General features: G+C 44.2%; 1 protein-coding gene across 2 annotated transcripts in view; it reads left to right on the forward strand.

Moving 5' to 3' along the window:
- rims3 (regulating synaptic membrane exocytosis 3) overlaps positions 1-14,095 on the forward strand; it is a 55,938-nt gene extending 41,843 nt beyond the window's left edge. For both annotated transcript variants that reach the window (XM_031586521.2, XM_012831465.3), the window contains 5 exons: positions 10,433-10,574; positions 11,001-11,113; positions 11,769-11,870; positions 12,199-12,338; positions 12,608-14,095. In XM_031586521.2, the coding sequence (XP_031442381.1) occupies positions 10,433-10,574; positions 11,001-11,113; positions 11,769-11,870; positions 12,199-12,338; positions 12,608-12,820 (710 nt within the window). In that variant the 3' untranslated portion in view covers positions 12,821-14,095. The remainder of the gene's footprint in view (positions 1-10,432; positions 10,575-11,000; positions 11,114-11,768; positions 11,871-12,198; positions 12,339-12,607) is intronic.
- The last annotated feature ends 6,952 nt before the right edge of the window (positions 14,096-21,047 follow it).

Consider the following 21,047-nt stretch of genomic DNA (forward strand, 5'->3'; position numbering starts at 1 on the left):
GAGAGTGGAGAACACACTGTTAGAGAGCGAAGAGATGTTAGCGAGTGGAGAACACACTGTAAGAGAGTGGGAGAGAGCTGCTACACGCCCAGGAACATAGAACTTAGAACATAGAACACATTGTCCCTGTAGGAATACTGAGACAATGAGAGAGAGAGGGGGGTTAAAAGAGAGGGAGAGAGAGCAGATATATACAGAGGGAGAAGGTGAGGGAGCGAAAGGGGGATGAGGAAAAGAGACAGTGAGAGAGACAGGGATATAGAGAGGGAGGAAGAGAAAGGAGGAGAGAGATTGAGAGAGAGAGGGAGGGAGAGAAACACAAAGTGAGAATATGAGGTAAAGAGAAGGGGAGCGAAAGAGAGATGGATAGAAAGATAGAGGGAGACAGTGAGAGATCCGTGGATATAGAGAGGAAGGGAGAGACAGGAGAAAAGAGAGAGACAAAGTGAGCATATACGGTAAAGATAGGGGTAGCAAAAGAGATATAGATGGATAGAAAGATAGAGGGAGAGAGACAGAGAGAGGGAGGGAACAAGGCAACAGATCAGCTCCCGAGCATGTCATGAGGGGATCTTGGTGCAATGCAGACGGTATTGCCATGGAAACGGGTGGAGTGAGAGAGGGAGCGAGAGAGAGAGACACCATGAAAGAGGGGGAGAGTGGAAGAAGGGGAGAAAGAGAGAGAGGCGGAGGGAGAGTGAACAAGAGACTACATGTGCAGGGAAAAGGGATGCATAGAGGAAGACGGGGGGAAGAATGAGGGAGTATCAGAGATAAGGGAACAATAGACAATCAAGAGAGATGGGTGAGACAGATGCTGGCGTCACAATCTGAGGAAATGGATAGTATGAGTGATGAGGGGCGAAGATAGAGAATCACAGAATGAACAGAAAGAATAGGAAATTAATACAAATGACAGCAAGAGAAAACTAAAAGATTAAAATGGAAGGAAAGGAAGGAAGGAAGGAAAGAAAAGATAGACATCAATAGCTGGACACTTGGGCGCAAAAAGGGAAAGATTGGTGCAGAGTTCTCTGAATTGACCACAACCCCAGAGTTCACTTAGTCTAGTATAGTAATGTAGACACAGAGAAGCTTTAGTATAGTAATGTAGACACAAACAAGCTTCAGTATAGTAATGTAGACACGGAGATGCTTTAGTATAGTAATGTAGACACAGAGATGCTTTAATATAGTAATGTAGACACAGAGATGCTTTAATATAGTAATGTAGACACAGAGATGCTTTAATATAGTAATGTAGACACAGAGAAGCCTTAGTATAGTAGTGTAGAAACAGAGATGCTGTGGTAGAGGAGTGTATTAGGGTACAAGGGTACTGATGGTCTAAACCTGATCATTTATTCACCAGGATGTACTGCAGACACTGATTTCCTTGGTATAAGAAGAGGTTGTCCTCTTTGCCCTCTGTGTCTTTGCTACAGAGATGAAAGGAATCCTCTTTCAATGCCCGAAGCAAACTGGTGGTTGAACTGTGTTATGTGTGTACATGTGTGCAATTTAAAGCATTCATACAAAAACGTTTGTTGACCGTCTTGTTTTCTCCCCACGTGTTTGCCTCTGTTGCTTCTTGGAAGCACAGTTATTAATCATAATATCCATATCAACAAAAGACACTCTATAGAAGTCCAGACTGAACTCTTCACCTGCCGCTGGGTATCAGTGAAAAGGCTGTGACCTGCTCTATTGTGCTCCAGTGCTCATGCCCTCTGTCCCCACTTAAGAAGGTAATCTCTCCTAGTCCATCAAGTGTTTTTGCTCTGTGTGTTTTCTGTTCAGCAGCAAAGTGTGTTTGGTTCACCATGATTCATACCTGGCATTTGGAGTGTGTGTTTGTGTGTGTGTATGTGTGTGTGTGTATGCGTGTATGTGTGCGAGCGCGTGCGTGTGTGTGTGTGTGTGTGTGTGTGCATTTGGGTGTGTGTGTGTGTGTGTGTGTGTGTGTGTGTGTGCGTGCGTGTACGTGCGTGAGTGTGCATTTGTGTGTGCGTGTGCGAGTGTGTGTGTATGTGTGCGAGTGTGTGTGTGCACGCACATGTGTGTGTGTGTGTGTGTGCGAGTGTGTGTGTGTGTACACGCACGTGTGTGTACGTGTGTGTGTGTGTGTGTGTGTGTGTGCTGTTGGCACCACTCATGTCTCCTCTGTGGACTCATCTCCAGCCGAGGCAGAGAGGTTACACAATGAGACGTTGAGTTCCACGAGGAGGACTCTCTCTCCAGGTGAAGAGACCAGTGTTGCCCCTTTTCATTTGTATTACATGGAGAGATTTCAAGTGATTGTTAATGGTACTGAGGACAGGATTTTGTGTCTGTCTGTGTGCCTGAGCGAACGTGTTGCCATTGTTGAATGTGTGTGTGTGTGTGTGTGTGTGTGTGTGTGTGTGTGTGTGTTCCAAGTATGTGTGAGACAGCGTGTTGTCGTTTGTCTCTGGGTGTCGTCTGAAAAAGCACCATCTCCCCCACCCCTCTCTCTCTCTCTCTCTCTCTCCCCCTCTCGATCTGGCTCTCTCGCTCTCTGTCTCTGTCACTCGCCAGATACTCCTGACTGCAGGCTTAAAAATAGAAATGGTGCACCCTACCCCTCATCCATTGTGCTCATTGCTCGTCATCTCTCCCTCCCTCCCTCCCTCCCTCCCTCCCTTCCTCCCTCGCTTTCTTCTACCCTCCTTCTTTTTGGCTGGTCTCTCACTTTGTCTACATATCTTCTCTTCTTTCTCTCTCCTCTCTCCTTCTGTCTTCTCCCCTCGCCCTCACTCTTTCATCACACTCTTTCTCCGTTTGTCTCCATCTCTATCTCCAGTCTCCAGCACTCTGACCTACCTTTCTTTTTCTGGCATCTCTATCTACTTTCCTGTCTTTACCTTTTCTCTCTTTCTCCTCTTCTTTTGTCTCTCTCTCATTCTTTCTTCACAGTTCTTTCTCTCTCTTCTTTTTTCTCCTGCAGTTTCCTCCTCAGCCTGTCCCTCTCTACCTCTTTTAGTTTTTTAGGGTCTCTCTGTCGACTTCCTTCTTCTTCTCTCCTCTCTTCTGTGTCTGTCTTCCTTTCTCCATGTTTGTTCTGTCTCTTTTTCTCCCTCAAACTTCTTCCCCTCTCCCTCTCTCTCTCTCTCTCTCTCTCGTCCTCACACCCCCCCTTTCACCCACATCCTCCACCCCTCCCTCCATTCCTCAGCCTCTCATCAGCTGAGCTCATCTCCATGGTGATGGGATATGCTTGATGTGTGTGTGTGAGTGTATGTGTTTGTCTGTGTGGTGTCAGATACTGAGATAAAGGTCCTAATGAGTCCCTCTTCTCTCTCTGTGATAAACACACACACACACACACAAACACACGGATGCTGATGTTTTGGAGATCTATGCGACTTCTGCTACAATCTACATCTTTAGAGAAACTTCTCCTTCAGTAAGGAGGCAAATCCATCTGAGCTGATTACATGTCTGTGTGTTTACCTACTGTTTCTGCAGCACTTGATGGAGGTGGCACTTTTGAACACGACATACCTGTTGTGTTAACACATACCCATACATGGTTTCCTGCGAGTGTGTGTTTGTGCGCTGCGGAGTGTTCCGTGGCCCTATCTGCTTATGTAAACGTTTCCTGCCTGAAGACAAACTCAAGGAGTCCTGCCGCTGACCACTCTACGTGGGAGGCACTCCCAGAATATCTGGCATTGATTAGTTCTGCCTTGTTTGGCGATGAGGCAGTATTTTTAGGATTGGGTTGTCTAAAATGTCTGCTCCCCACGATATCACTTTCACTGATAGGGCTGTTGCCACAGATACCAGACGGTGTAATGTCTGCTGAGCGTATGTGTCTGTGTGTGTGCATGTGTCTGTGTGTGTGCATGTGTCTGTCTGTGTGTGTGTGCGTGTGTGTGCTTGTGTGTGTATGTGAGAGTGTGTCATTTCTTGTCAGAAAAAAATACACATGTCTTTCATTGAACCTGATCTAAGGGTTATCTTTATGAACACGTTTTTCCTGTTTGTGGTGGAATTAGTTAGTGATATCCATCGTCTTTCATTAAGGATCTATCTGTGTTATATTAGTGAGTGTGATATCCATTGTCTTTCATTAAGGATCTATCTGTGTTTATATTAGTGAGTGCCAGATGTGTCTGTGCACCTGTGGTGGTGTGAGGGTATTTGTTAGACTGAATCTTTGTGTGTATGTAATGTCTGTGTGTGTGTGTGTGTGTGTGTGTGTGTATGTGTGTGTGTGTGTGTGTGTGTGTGTGTTTATCTGGGTGTGCTAGAGTGTGTGTGTGTGTGTGTGTGTGTTTATCAGTGTGGGCTAGAGTGTGTGTGTGTGTGTGTGTGTGTTTATCTGGGTGTGCTAGAGTGTTTGTGTGTGTGTGTGTGTTTATCTGGGTGTGCTAGAGTGTTTGTGTGTGTGTGTGTTTATCTGGGTGTGCTAGAGTGTTTGTGTGTGTGTGTGTTTATCAGTGTGGGCTAGAGTGTGTGTGTGTGCATGTCTCTCATGTCAGGACACCTTGAAGCCTAAGCACAAAGGAGAGGGGTTGTGTTGATCCTGCGGAGACATCACGTGCACACGTACCGGCATTTTACACCTCAAGCACAAACTAGCTTTTTTCCTCCCTCTGTCTCTCCATCCCTCTTCTCTCCCTCTCTCTCTCCCTCCCTCTCCCATTTAGCTTTCTATCTCTCTGTTTCTCTCCCTCTCTCTCTCTCCCTCCGTCTCCCATCTTGCTCTCTTTCCCTCTGTTTCTCTCAATCTCTCCATCTCTCTCTCGTCTTTCTCCCATTTCACTCTCTATCTCTCTGTTTCTCTGTATCTCTCTCCCATCTTGCTCTCTATCCCTCTGTTTCTCCCTATCTCTCTTTCCCACCCCATCCCATCTAACTCTCTATCTCCATGTTTCTCTCTATCTCTCCATCTCTCTCTCTCTCATCCCTCCATTCTTTCCCCTCCGCCTCCACACTCATCCTTTAATATTTCATCAAAGTGTCCCCCAGGACACTTCCTCCTGCTGCTGTGGCATTTACAGAGAGAGAGAGAGAGAGAGGGAGAGAGAGAGAGACAGGTCACATGGAGAGAAAGATGGAGATGATGGAGAGAGGGGGAATGGGGAGATAGCGGGAGTGAGACAGAAAGAGAAAGAAAGAGGAGAGATTGAGGAAGACAAAGATGGAGATTGATAGAGATTGGGAGAAGGGAGAAAGATGGAGTGAGAGATGGAGAGAGAGAGAGAGAGAGAGAGAGAGAGTAGGGTGGTGCGAGAGAAAGAGTGAAGCAAAGCAGGAGGGTTAGAGAGAGCTAGAGGGAGATATATTGATAAAACCATTGAGGGGCTGAAGAGGAGGAGTGAGAGATAGAGGGTGATCAGCTGGAGAGGTGGGGTTGAGATGTGAGAGAGAGGGAGGAGAGGAGAAGACAGAGGGATTGAGAGAGTAACAGGGACTGAAGGGTTGGCATGGAAACCAAGGGATTGATGAATGTGGTTCTTGTGGCTTTGTGGCCCCGATGGATACACACAGTGTGTGCTTGTGTGTGTGTGTTAGTTACTGCATGTTTTGTGTGTGTGTGTGTGTTTTGTATTTGTCCTTGTCTGTTTGTGTGTTCACATACGCTGACGCTTAGGCAATTCCTTCACTCTCCTTGGCTAGCTGGACCCTCGTTAAAGTGCCATTAAGAAAAACAGATTCCAAGGACACACATACAGACCACCATGGTCTAGCTGGGAGATAGACATCTATGGCATGCAGAGAGAGAGAGAGAGAGAGAGAGCGCAATTAACTTTTGTTTACGTGATGATTATTAGCTTTAGTAAATATAAATATTTTAGTTTGCTGTGTACTATGTGTTTAAATAAGATGCTCACTACATGGGTAAACTTTGTGTATTAGATGGCTTGTGTTTATGTTTGTGTTTGTATGTGGAAGTTGTGAATGTACACATCAGCATAGTGATGCACGATTTGACAATATGCATATCCATTTGTGTAGTCCTATGTTGTGTGTGTGTGTGTGTGTGTGTGTGTGTGTCTGCATATTTCTGAGAGCATCAGGAGAGCGAGGTTAGAGTGCTTTGTACTCCATGGACCTTCACAGAATGAATGGACTGGCGGCCACTTTATTACCACGGCAACACATCTGCTCCGGTCATTCGAGTGGAATATGAAAATGTCGCCCTACTAGAACTGAACAGAGTTCACACACACACAGACACAGACACAGACACAGACACAGACACAGAGTGTCAGAGGTTGAGATTGGGGTTTTTATCCATGCTTTTACTTTACCTATAGATAGAGCTGTCCACTTTAACCCCTTTTAGATCTAGTAATACTGTAGCAGTGGCCCAATCCAAGAAAACAGAAAAAACACTGGCATGGACATTTGGACATTTTCACAACTTGGATTTCATTACATGAATTATTATGAATTGGCTTTATCCATGTACTGAACTTGCACTCCTACTGTAAGACACTAGCTTGAAGAGCTGAATTAATTAGCAAATCCAGATGCAACAGATGGTTAGCAAGGTGGAAGTCACCTAGCTGTGAATGAAGAGAAACTCAGTGACGCATAAAAAAAACAAACAACAGCATTAACATTTAAGGCTTGACACATCGAGTCACAACATGGCTATAAATAGATGACTCATCATTAGTAGGCTTGCTACCAATAAACGTAAAATATTAACAGGACTGCAAAGTGCATAAAAGTGCAGATTACTCTTCTCGAGGGATTCGAAAGGATAGTTAACATGCAAATTCCTGCTCTTGTTTCTATTTAGGGACCATCCAGGTATTAAGGAACCCAAGGAACACTGCATTACTTTTTAATGTGCTTTCGTACTCATTATACATATCAGCTTAATGCAGGAAGCACTGCTATGGAGATGACTGGCCTCTTTCTGTCTCCGTTACACACACAAACACACACACACGCACACATGCACAAACACACACACACACACACACTCTCTCTCTCTCTTTCTCTCTCACACACACACACTCTCTCTCTCTCTCTCTCTCTCTCACCCGCTCTCTTTCTCACTCACACACACACTCTCACACACACACCGCCCTCCTGGTGCATGTGTGGATGCCCCCTCTGTTGATGTCCCCGTGCTGCTAACCCACTCCACTGCCAGTACCGCCTAAGAGAAGAAGCTTGAGTTATATCTTGAGCACACGCACACTCGCTTGTGGTTTTTTTTGCTTTTGAGATGCACCTTGAGTGACCTGCTCATAAGTTGCTATTGAAATGAATAAAGTTATTTCTATTTCGCATATTTGACTGCTTTAGCTCACCTGCATGTGGCTCTGTGAAAGTATACAGCAAGCCTGTGGGCCTCTGACCTGAGCTGAGCCATGGCCCATGTTTGGCTCTGTAGTAGTGAGCCTTTCTATGATAACTCATTCCTACGCATGACATACTGTCTACAGTAACATTATCACAAGCCTCTGTGACCTCCATCTCCTCTGGGCCCCCTGCACAGCATCCTGCTCTTGCTGTGTGCGTCTAGGTTTGTATGCAGCTGTGGGCGTGTTTGAATGTGTGTGTGTGTGTGAGTGTGTGCATGTACATAAACATGTTTTTTGCTTCTTTTGTGTGGGTGTATGTGTATGTGTATGTGTATGTGTGTGTGTGTGTGTGTTAGTGTGTGTGTGTGTGTGTGTGTTTCTGCTTGTGTGTGTGTTAGTGAGTGTGTGAGTGCACATATCCACACTATCCAACACCCATCGCCCAGTCATGTCTTCAGTGCTTTATCTCCTTGGATCTTTACTACTGCAGACAGCAGGCTTGTGTTCTTGTTCTTAGGCAGAGCCTCGCTGAGTGTCATGACAATTTAAAGAGCTCGCTGGTTCTCTCGCGTCGCCGCCGCATGCTTTATTGATGTTTCCAGGACATTGAGAGTATTTATGCTGGGAATGTCTTTGAAGTCGCTCCATAGTCTACTGAAGCTGTTCTGCTTTCTCCATTTCACCCTGCTCTGATTTTTTTTGTTGTAGTTGGTGTTTGTTATATGTTGTTTAGCCACAACCCTTCTAAATCCTTCGGCTACCTGCAGGAATATGTACTGAATGTTCTACAAGGATATTACTCACCCTCTTTGCTGAAATATGTTTTTTTTTTAAGTGAAATCATTACAGTGCAGTTGTATTTTGTAGCTGTTTGGTATAATTAAGTGCTCAGGTCTATAATCCTGATTTGTTTTCAAGGTTTCTTCCGGACCTATCGTTAGCCGTAGTCATTTATTAGAATCTTTTACCCATAATAACTACTGTAAAGATCTACATTTCCCCCAGTGTATGGGATCCATCGATATCAATCCCATGACCTTGGTGTTGTTTGCTCTACAGGATGTTGGAGCATTGCTGGGTCACTCTGTGCTCTTCTTTGACTGGTCATGTCTGTCCTGCCCTGGTCAGTTGCCCTCTGTGGCAGAGTCTTCAGGACACATCACTGAGTAGCATTTAGTCATTTATTAGTCTTTTATCCATCGTATTTTCCAAACATCAGATTTGACAGTATGTGTGCTGCCTAGGCTTTGGACCAGTGGCCTTGGTGCTCTTAGTACCCTGGTCTGCCAGCTGTTCTGCAGCAGCTAAGAGTGCTGTTAGGTCATTCGGGCCTGGTCAGCTCTGCCCAGCTCTGCCATGCCCTTCCCTGGTGCGCTGCAGAGAGGCAGAGAGGGGAGAGAGGCTGACAGTAAGTCCCCTCTCTGCCTCTCTGCCTCTCCTCCTCTCCTCCTCTCCTCCTCTCCTCCTCTCTGCCTCTCCTCCTCTCCTCCTCTCTGCCTCTCTGCCTCTCTGCCTCTCTGCCTGCCAGCTCCGGGGATTAGGAGGGGCCTGATCCCCACGGTGATTATGAAGCCATCCCTCTCTGTACCAGCACACTTCACTTCATCACTCATCACTTCATCTTTTGGATGACGCCTCCGAAAGCCCCTCTTCTGTGGTGGCCTGTGCCAGGTCTTCCCTTCTTCTCCCCCCTCCCCACCCCTCTCATTTTCCTCCTTCCATTTTTTCTCCCTCTTTTTAGTTTCGTTCTATCAGTGTCAGCAGAGCAGCTCTCTCCCGCACTCCTCCTTTTCTCCTCCTCTTTCTGTTGCTCTTTTTCTTGCCCTCTCTCCTCCCCCCTCCCCCCACTTAATGTCTTATGGTGCAGTCAGCAAACTGGGCAGAGCAAAGCTCATCCCCCACAACAGCCTGGACTCCCAAAACACTGTGCTTCTGGCATTCCGGTGTGTGTGTGTGTGTTGTGTGTGTGTCTGTGTACGTGTGTGAACTTGTATGTGTGTGTCTGCACGCACGTGCATGTGCAGGTTCTGGTTGCGCAGTGTGCAATTTAGCGTAGGTGCCGATCTGTGCTGTTTCCCTATGTGGGAGAATGGGTTGGAACTGGCTACAGCAGCAAGAGAAAGGGCAGAGGTATATTTGCACATTCCTTTTTTTAAATACCACCCGAATGTGCTGACTACTCACAAAGAGGGAGAGAAAGAGAGAGAGAGAGAGAGAGAGAGAGAAATGTTTGCCTTTTAACAATCTTTATTTAAAAACCATTAAACACCAACAAAAAACAAATCAGACTACATCACCAGCTAAATACAAACCTTCCAGATTCGTTAATTAAAGAATCGAACTATCCAGAGACGTTAATTAAAGATTCAAACCCTCCAGATGACTATTTCTCTCCCCACATCCCATTTTCCCTGAAACGAAAAGTTGTCTGTATGTCAATAAAAAAAAAACACTCAACACTGTTCTTGTTCCATACTCAACCACTGTTCTTGTCTCTACCAAAGACCTACACATAGCGGTCAAGGCTATTTCTTGGCCTTCATCTTTCCCCTTATGAGATTTTAAGGATGGCCACCAAGTAGTTAGCAAACACAATTTGCTCCCGTCCAGCCTGTCCGTACCCGCAACCCAGTACAAACAAGCTCTTGGAGAACAGGAAGCCCAAGCTCATCAATGTCCTCCCCAGTACAGAACATAGTGGAGCAGGACAGCGAGAGGAGGGTTTCCAGACGCGCTCAGCTGCTGAGAGAGTGCTAAAGATGCCGTTCAAAGCCGAAGAGGGACTGTCAGCCATGTTTGTGTAAACAGTGTTTTGAGAGACTCGTGGTCTTGGTGGGAGCTCAGCTCTACTGTTTAGACTGTCTATACTTTTCTTTTAGATTCCTCCCATGTTGGAGCTACTATGGGGGGACTGTATCTTTACTATAGGCTTATCCTATAGACCTGGTTCCACCTACATCTATAATGTGGTTTAGATGGAGATTTGATGAAGTCTTGATGAAGTCCAGATAAGTAGTTACATTGATCAACATATGGGTCAGCATTGAAAACACTGCGATGGCTGGCATGAAATGTAGCAACGCAGTAAGTGTTACTGTATTACTAACTGTTTTGACCTTGTGTGTCTGTGTGTGTTACAGAAGGCGGGACAAAGAAGCTACGCAGCACGATCAGGCGGAGCACGGAGACAGGCATCGCCGTGGAGATGCGTAACCGCGTCACCCGGCAGGGCAGCAAGGAGTCCACGGATGGCAGCACCAACAGCAACAGCTCAGACGGAACGTGAGTTTGTCCTGACACGCCAACAGCCAATGAGCTCTCTGAAAAACCGGTCCCATGCCCATGCTCTGTAGTGCTCCATCAATAGAGCTGACATACAGTACATGTGGTGAATAATATGTCCCATGACCACTGCTAACTTGTCACGTTTAAAATAAGTCATGTTTATTCCCCCGTTTTAAGACTAGGAAAGGATGGCTTTCAAGGTGACTGGTCTGTCCCTAAATCTGTCTCGTAACCTGTAATGAATGAGATTTATGGCGGTCTATAAAGATGCACTTACCCAGCTCATCTCTCCAACTTAACCTCTGGCTGCAGTATAGCAGAGCCCAGTGAGTCAATATGGTGTGAAAATGACCTTATATCATGGTTTGTCTTTCTTCTCTCTCTCTCTCTCTCTCTCTCTCTCTCTCTCTCTCTCTCCTCTAGGTTTATCTTTCCCCCCACTCGTCTGGGCCCAGAGTCTCAGTTCAGCGACTTCCTGGACGGCCTTGGCCCTGCCCAGATTGTGGGACGGCAGACATTAGCCACACCTTCAATGGGTGAGTCTTTGTGAGAGTGTCAGAAAATGGGGGAATTCATACCCACAAATAGAGGCACAGATACGAAAACCAAAAAGGCTAATAAAGCTCTAGATTGCTGATTTTATGAAAGCACTGTAGGTGTATGACTGTGAGGTGGCAAGTGTTTCCCATACTAAGGAGATACAGATGCACACAGGCTTTGTAATTATTATCAAGCGCAATGAAGCTGTAAGACAAACAGTTGACAGTATCTATTAACTATGTGTAATGCAGCTCTCTTACACCATCTAGTGGTCAGTACTAATACTGCACATACCAATCGCATTTGGTGACCACATCAAGCAATATTGTCCAATGCAGCATACAGCAAATTAACTGATGAAATTCGCAGTAGACAGATGCCCAAATAGTTCTTTAGAAATTCATTTTTGAGATCTGTGAATGTGTACTTCATTCCCTTTTAAGCGTTCTGTCTCATCGTCTGTAAATCCCCCACTTTTTCACATCTTATGACGCAGTGCTGCCTGTCTCACCTCTGCCTGTTATTGTTCTGGCTGTGTCATCTTCTTGGCTCAGAGGTGTGTGTGTATGTGTGTGTGTGTGTGTGTGTGTGTGTGTGTATTTTCTCTGGAGGGGTAGCTTTTCCCAAACTTCTTGGCATCTCATCCCACAGGTGACGTCCACGTGGGTGTGGTGGACCGAGAAGGTCAGCTGGAGGTGGAGATCAATCAGGCTCGCGGCCTGACCCCTAAGCCAGGCTCAAAGAACATTCCTGGTGAGGGAGTTCACCTGACGACAGCTTCTCCTCTCCCTGATGAACATGACACTGTTGAGCCTTCTCTGAGCTGTTTAACTACTGACAATTTATATTCACTATATCCAGAAAAATGCATCCAGTGTTCTTAATAAGCATGCAAAATAAGCATAATAATGAATACATTACATACAGTGTTATAATTCAATTTAAAAATTCAATATAATTTAATTTAGTATTTAATTTATAGACATTCAATTAAATTGCCACCTGTAAACCTCAGGATCTACCCCTTACTGTGTGAGTTTGTAAACTGATCTTGTCAAACCTTGTTTGTGGTGTGCCTCAGCAACGTACGTGAAGGTTTACGTGCTGGAGAACGGAGCGTGCCTGGCAAAGAAGAAGACCAAAGTCATTAGGAAGTCGCTGGACCCGTCCTTCCAGCAGTCCCTGCTCTTCGAAGAGAGTGCCCAGGGCAAAGTCTTACAGGTGGGACACGGGACGAGGACAAACTCTCTCTGTGATGGGGACTGGTTTTACACTTTGATTCGCAAATGTTCACAAATCTTTTGTGTGTGAGAGAGAGAGATAGAGAGAGCTGTCTTTGTATGTCTGCGTTCAAATATGAGCACTGTGTGCCTTAACACGTCTTTCAACCCCCTGCTCATCCCCCCATTCCACCCTCTTTCCTATCTCTCCCTCTCTCTCTCCCTCATCCTCTCTCCCTCCATCTCTCTCACGCTCTCCTCCACGTGCAGGTGATTGTGTGGGGTGACTATGGCCGCATGGATAGCAAGTGCTTCATGGGAATGGCGCAGATCATGCTGGAGGACCTGGACCTGTCATCCATGGTGAGCGGCTGGTACAAGCTGTTCCCCACCAGCTCCCTGGCCGACCCCAGCATCGGGCCTCTGACCAGACGCCTCTCCCAGTCCTCCCTGGAGAGCGCCACCAGCCCCTCCTGCACCTAGAGGCCCCGCAGAGAGCACCGGCACTGGGGGGGAGATCCGAACCATCCACCCCCCACACACGCACCCTGACGGCGGGCCGGCCAACGGCCCACCTATGGCCCAACATCCAACATGTCCTTTGACCCCTTAATGCCTACTACTCAACGAGGCTGCAAGCCCAGTGCGGTGCATTTGATTTGCCCCCCCATACCCATCCACCCACATGAATATATATGGCCACACACACACACAGACACACAGACACACACACACATAGACACACAGACACACAGACACACAGACACAGACACACATTCATATTCAGTGGAGATAGGATTTATATCACCAAATGCCCCATGGTCTAGCATTTCAACCCTGTCCCATCACGAACTATCCTGGCATGAAAAAAATTAAACAGCACACATACACATACACTCACACACACACACACACACACACACACACACACACACACTCCATGCTCTCACTACAATGAAGCCATTTATATCTGAGGTGGAAACAACAAGATGTAGCACCCACTTTTACCTCCCCTGCCTGGATGGCACTTTCCTACACACACACACACACACACACACACACACACACACACACACACACACACACACACACACACACACACACACACACACACACACACACACAAGAATATAAAAGGGCACTCATAGATTTTCAAGGTACTTCTTTCCCAGGGTCAACCCAGGGTCATTCCGATGCCAGTCTTTAACCTCTCTATGCCAAATCCCATAAGAAGTTTATTTTTAAAACCAAAGCTATGTATTATTATCATTATTATAATTATTATCATTATTATTTCATAGTAACACTAATAATTCTGGTAATAATAATAATAACTTTGTCAGTGTAGAAGTATTGATATGTAGCATAGTCATTGACTTAGAGGAGATCCAGAGGAGAACCAGTTTTAACCATCAATTCTAACTGTCATGGTTAGTAACACCACTGAACGTCAGGACTCAAAAACTCAAAGGTCATGTACAAAACAGCGCAATACGCCTGTGATGTGAAGTAGCGAAACGTTTGACCTTTCCCAACACGGAGCTTCTCATCGTGTAGATAGATAACGTAGACAGTATTTGTGATCCTTTATGTACTGCTGACTGCATTCTGCACGTTTTTTCTCGCAACCCCTGTTAACAAAAAAAGAAAACGTTTTTAAAAAGTGCTATTTTAAGCTTGCCATTATAGACTAGCGATGGTATTTCATTTATTTTGCTGATGTTGAACACTGTCTTGTCGGGGAACCGTAAGACACACTGAAATAGAAATAGGAAGGTATCCAAAAGCTCTCTCTCTCTCTGTGTGTGTGTGTGTGTTAAGGAGAATTTCAAGTAGTGGTCCTAAACCAGCAACCTTCCTGGCACACAATGTCAACACAGGAAACAGAGGCTCAGCCAATATAATGAGGCCAGCTACAGGAAAGCCCACAATGAAGGACTTTCAATGCTAATGTAGTCAGCGCACAGATACAGTTGCCATGGAGCCGGGGGTCGGACTTCACCAGCGGTAAAGTACTTTGGACGCCCCTTCCTCCCTGTCGGACCCAACACCAGAACTGAGGCGCTCGGAAGCCTTCACTCACCTCTCCCCCTCCACCTCTCCCCCTCCCAGATGGAGACAAACAGAGTCTGTGTTATCCTCACGTCAACTCCACCTCCGCGCGACTGCAGCTCTCAGCCGAGGTCACCCACCGCGGGACTGTCGCTCCGAGCCCAGGAGAACAACATCCATACCCCCAGTCAAGCCGATGCCAGCCATTGGGGTTATCTCAACTCCTGGCCTGAGGGGCTGTGCCAAGAGTCCACAGCTGTGTCTTACAGTCTGTAAACAAAATGTGTCAGTCCGAGAAAAAAACAACAACAAGAAAAACAACAACAAAATCTTCTGTGGGAGCTACCCCCTGTGCCCAATCCCAGGCAACATGAGCTTGTGTGAGCTGTTTCTCTCTCGCTCTACTTGTGGTCTGTGTGTGTAATATTGATGGTAAGCAAGTTGCCACCACAGGACTGAAAACGAGAGGTCACCCCAGTTTACCGGAGAGGCTTATGTCTGTTTCTGGGAGCAGCCCTGTCCAAGAACCACCCTCAGATGTCTAAAAGCAAAATGAAATGAAATGACTACTTTTCCCCACCCTATTTTCACTTGTGGTCTCTCTTCCAGATTGCTCCGTTTCATTTTGGCTTTTTCGCCGTGGCTTTTTTCCGAGCTGCTATGGCAACCTGTTGCGTATTTCTGAACTGTCTGTTACCAGTCACCCCTCTGAGAGGCAGAACATCATCATCATCATCATCATCATTATCATCCTCCTCCTCATCACCATCATCATTATCACCATCAACATCCTCATCATCATTATCATCGTCAGCTTTATCATCGTCATCATCCTATCCAGCTTTGCCTGCCTGTAAAAACAGTCAGAAGTACCAAGCATGGGGTATATCTCCAGGTCTAGGGTTTGACTTCCAGAGAAGCTATGAATCTCCACACCAGTCCAACAGGTTAGATGGCACCAGCTCCTAGACTGTCCTCAGTTTAAAGTCAACAGTGGCTTCAGTTTTGCCCCATTGAAGAGACCCTGATGAGTGAGTCAAATGACTTGACATGGACTTGACATGGACATCTTTGTTTATGTATCTATTTCATTTATTTCACCATAGTGGTTGTGATTTAACACTTCTTGTGTGTATCCTGCCCATTCCTATGGTCATCTGTTCCTCTGCGTCCGGATTGTTGTTTTTTTAGGTGATTTTGATCATTCCAGTTTGAGGATTTGGGCATCGTCTCTCTACCTGAACAACACCCCGTTACTGACCTTTATGCATGTACATCTCCTCTGCTTGATCTGAGCATTCTTTCCAGTATACTACCCTAATTTTGCTCATGATTATCAAAATGTAGTATTAGTACATACCTGTAAGTCAGTGGCGATCTGTAAAAATCAAATAATTTTTTTGGTGAGTTTAGACAACACCAATGCACTTTTATTCTGGTTATGTATAGTGTGTGTTTTGAGAATGTTAATAATTTTCCTGTTGTCCAGTTGTTTTCTGTACATAGACTGGAGACGGAAAACCGGCTCCATCAAAGGGGATCAGACGTTCCCTGAGTATCCGTGTTTGTTTCAAAGACTATTTTCCCTACTCTCATAATGAACCTTTAAGCTTTGAACTCGACTCTGTGGAGTCATACACCCTTTCTCTTTGCACTGGTCAAAACAGTAGCCGTCAGTCTACATTCGTCAGCCCCATCACCCTTATCACCCATTTTGTAAGAAATGTTAAATTCTGATTTATTTTAGTTTATTTGTTTTGGGTTATTTCGGAAGACCATTATCTCTTGTGGCAATGGAGCTTTTAACACTGAGGGATGCTTCCAGAGTTTGGTTTGTTTGTTTGGTTGAGTTTTAGTTTTAGTTTAAAGATACACTCTGATTTTTTTGGTCTTCGTCAGAGTATTCTTTGTGCTTACTGTGGGTGCATGAGTTAATTTGCATTGATACTTACTTAGTTTTGGGGTTTCTTAGCATTCTCTGATTTTGCTATTGTGAAAGAAACCTTCCAAATGATATTTAAAGGCAAAACATTTTAATATATGAACTATATACTTGTATGAATTACTGTCATTTTGAATGTTTTTTTGAGTTCCCAATGAAGGATTTCTCAGTTTTAAACCCCCAAATCTTAGAAGTAGAGAGTTTTGTTGTCTGTGAGAGGCCAAAGCCTGAATTTAATCAGTACCATCAGTTAAACACTCTCCATCCATTTCCTGGTACAACATGAGGAAATAGGTGGACGAGTTAGAGCCTCTGATTAATCTCACAGGGTAAAGCCATCTCCATGACAACGGTGCATCAGTTGGGCTGGTTTGTCATGAAAAATGACTTTCATTTAATGTCAGATTGTTTTGTGCCAGATTCATATTTTGACTTACAAAACCGATGTTCAGAAACGGAATCGTTATCATTGATGGACAGGCCCAAAGCCAGAAAGTAGTGTTTGAGCCTCTGCCTTTGGCTTTGTCGCTAACGTCGGATGCCAGTGCTGTTTGTTTATTTGCTCCCTCTGCACTGGGGTTGACACTCTGAGTAACAGACTGAATCTGGTCTGTTGGGAAGATCTCATGTAGTCTCCTTCGTGGCACAGAAGTCACTTCACCTTTGACCTGTTTCTGTACAGTAGTGGGGGTGAGGGGGTGAATCCTTCTGTGCACAGAAAAAATGACAGTATAGATATATATAGCTTTATATATTTTCTTTTTCATATTTGCACAATATTGTGAGTAGCGCCTTTGTAACCATTGACAGACTGATGTATGAGGTTGAGAAGAGAACAAAACAAAGAGTTGCATTATTTAGTCAAAAGAAGAAAAAAGATCAATTGTACTATGTATTGAGAAACAAAATAATTGAATAACTTTGCAGTTGAATGTTTTTGTCCATGGTACACACTATGACATGACTATGAGATTTTTCAGTGTGATTTTCATGTACTTGGGGAACTTGAGAACGTACGCGTCTCTTTTATTGTTGATGGAGTAGCTTTATTCTTGTTACTGCAGATTTACTGAGTGCAAATATGAAAGAGTGAATGCACGCACCTAAACCCAGATTTTTCATTCCGTAGGATATCCCCTCCAGAGGAAGCCTATGTATATAGAATATGTTGAAATCCTAGTCTAAACCAATAGGAAGTAGATGGGTGCAAAAAACACTGACAGATAAAACCTAATTTGATCCTCTGTGCCAAGCCTTACCGAGAGCTGAAATGTTCAGGTTGTAAAATTGACCTGGTTGAATTAGGTGATATACTATACAGTATGTACAATGCATATGGCAGTGTATAAAATACTGTATATTAGGTTATATATATGAATGGTTGTATATACATTTTTATATAATCTCTTTAGCTAATTATTAGGACAATTGTTAAACAAGGAAGTAGGCCTAATCATCTTATTTGGATTTGGATGGCTAGATGAAATAATGGAAGGGAAAAAACCAACAACAAAAAGCAAAAGACATTTTCTCAACTGAACCTGAAATTTCCCAGCCTGTGGCACCTCAGCTCTCTGGTCGTCTGTGTTTTCTGCACTCGAATGCCCCCTGTCAGGTTCCGGGTCCTCTGGGGTCCTCCAGCGTCTGCCCTGTCAGGTCCAGCGGTGTGGATCCCCTGGGACAGTGTGGCCGCGTTGATCAGGTGTGGCAGGAAGGCCAAGTGGAGTTATAGGGGCTGTTCGGTGAAGTGGTTTGGGCAGATGGCTGGCCGGTTCTCTGTTTTCTGCTTCATTGACTGCGGTGGGAGGGAGATGTAGTGAGCCTTGGCCTTCCCCGACACGAAATCATTGGGATGGATTGTGTCTGTGTGAGGCAGAGTGAGGCAGGGCAGGGTGGGAGGGCTGGAGCGATGTCTGGAGATAACAGTTACTCACACACACACACACACACACACACACACACACACACACACTTCAAAAACAAGGTTTTTATTTGGGCACATACCAGCTCTTTCACAACATTTGTCTGTCTCAAGAACTTTTTGGTGACATGTCTGTTTGAGGACACTGCAGAACCCCCTCAGGCCTCTCATACGAGTGCAAAATGTGCCACGACTGTCTGTTTGGTGAACTCACTCCAGGACTGATTCCTTATAGAGAAGAAAATGTGGGTCTGCCGACCACTAAAACGAAGGGTACATTTGTTGGCCGAACTGATTCTATTTGATTGAAAACTATAAAGGGTTGTATTTGTTGCCAACAACCTGAAGGTGTGAATTGTTTTTTTCACTATCCCTCTAATCACTTTATTTATTGAGATGTATGTATATAAGATATACCTGCTACTGTTTTTAAAGATGACTTACAAGGAATGAATAATATAATGTGTTTATTGCATATGTGGTGAAAGATGTCTGGGTTTGTCTGTTGACTTGGTTATGAGTCTGTGTATCGGGCTGCCATCTAGAGGATGATCACAGTAGCACATGTTTGGAGTAGGTTTGGGTCCTCTTTTTGTTTCCAAGTGCACATATACACAAGTGGGATAGAGCCCTATAAGAGGAATATGAATGGTGGACAATCAGACTGACCTGGATTGTGTTTCTCCTGTATTTCTTGCCTGGCTGGCATGCTTTTCAGAATGCTGCTGTAGTTATGGACAGAGGGGAAAGAGGGGAGGGGGGTGTCATAGAAGCGTATAATTTTGCTGCCGTGAAAACCTTGACAGAACCTTGACAGAACTTTAACAGTCAATGGGCCGGTGGGTTGGTCTCTGTTTCAACCCCCATTTTGGAAATGCTATGACTTTTAAATGCTTCTTTTTGTGGAGGTGTGTCTGTCAAGTTGTTATATGGTCTCACCTCTGACCAGGTTTATTTATAGATTTAAAAGTACAGTATATTTGAAATTTTATTTTATTTTTGTAAAGAGCACGAGAAGATGTTGTCGGAGACTGGTTCAGTACCAGTGGCTAGGTTGAATTCTGCCTTGGAATTCATTCAATGAGGGCTTGTGAAGTAAAATTGCCTTACTTTATTTATGAGATGTAATTTTTACTGTGGTAGCAAGAGCACACACATTTGAAAGATTTAAAGAGAAAATAAAACTCTTTCTTCAACTTATTGTAAGTTAGCATTTGCTGAGAAATTATGAATGTATTAATGAATCATTTCACTTGATTTTGGTCCAAACTTATGTCTTTTTAATTTGGGTCATGCTTTTGAGACCCAGGTGGATGGGCACACTGTCCTATATCACAGATATGTCTATTTGTCACCAACCTACCTTTGTTGAAGAGGCTTGCTAAAGACAGTAAGATTTTTTCTGTACCCCTTTTAAGATTTTGTATGTTAAGTCTAAGGAGTCTAAGGAGTCTCTGGCATTAAAGCATTGGATAATGATAAACTGATTGACTGCATTGCTGCCAGAAGTAGCCTACACATTTGTAGTTAAATTTTAACTTAACTTTTTGCATGGTTATTTAAGAAAACTGCTCTTTTATGGTCTTGACACAAGTGATGTATCCAACTGACAATTACAGTATGATAATGAGAATTTTTGAAGCATTGTGTGAACTTAGGACCAGGAGTTCATTGTAGCATGCGATCGGACTGAATAACTCTGGCTAAATCCTTTTCCTTGCAATAACTGGAGTCCGTGAACCTGATTAACCCAGGCTGTTTAAAAGCTGGCTTCCTCTTCAGAAGGGTTTTCTGGCCACAGAATACCTCATCTTTTGTATGAGTTTACTTTGCACTACTAGAAGGACTACAAAGATTACCAAGCCTTTTTTTTGGTTTTAAACAATACAATCTGCGGAAAAGCATGCAAGGTTTCGGATAAGTTTAACAGTGAGACCCAATAGCTTGAAGAACAAAAAAACACTCATCTGTTGAGAGTACAGCCCACGTCTTGTCTTCTTCTTGTGGCACTGTTACATGTTTTTTGTTCTTTATAAAACTACATTGCCCAGTCCAATCTCTTCATCAGCATAGCCTACTTATTGGCCTTCTTTTATCACAATAGCACAAGCAGTTGAGTGGCCAAATTGATGTTTAATCTGAAATTAAATCGTTGCAAGGAGCAAAATGCAAAAAAAAATATATTTATTGTTTTGTTTAAAAAAAGAAAACAAAGTTAGCACTAAGTCTCTCTGAATTGAGCAGAATTGTATTGATTTGGTAGATTTACGGTAGCAGCCAAAAGTACATCGCTTTCGGCCCTCCTCGTCTGAAGTACAGATGCACGTTGTGAGGATCCAGAAATGAATGTTTTCATATGAACCAAGTCCATCTTAAGTCAATACTCCTAATGGAAGAACACATTTGTTCTGTCCACCAGCCCTTACTGCATAAGTAAGGCATTGGCCAGCTAAGAGGGCGACATGCTGATGCATACGAAAACCATATAAGCAACTCATGCTGTATAAGAAGGGAGCTGTAATTTTATACTTGTGCTTTGTAAATGTTTTCTATGTGCAGTATTTGATAATGTAAAACTGGTATTTTTGTGGTTTGTACGCAGCAGAGTTGATTATTTAAAAGTGCACGTAGTTTTGTAAGAAAAGAGACAAAAAAAATCCTCTCAACCCACCCCACCCCCTACACACACATAGAAAAAATTTGATTCAAAATCCTGTATCTGCATGCCTCTTTGACAGCCGGGAGCAAATTCAATAAAGTTTTATTTGAATCTTCTGTGGCCTTGTAGTAATTGT

This window comes from Clupea harengus, chromosome 19 (assembly GCF_900700415.2).
Source record: "Clupea harengus chromosome 19, Ch_v2.0.2, whole genome shotgun sequence".
NCBI lineage: Eukaryota > Metazoa > Chordata > Actinopteri > Clupeiformes > Clupeidae > Clupea > Clupea harengus.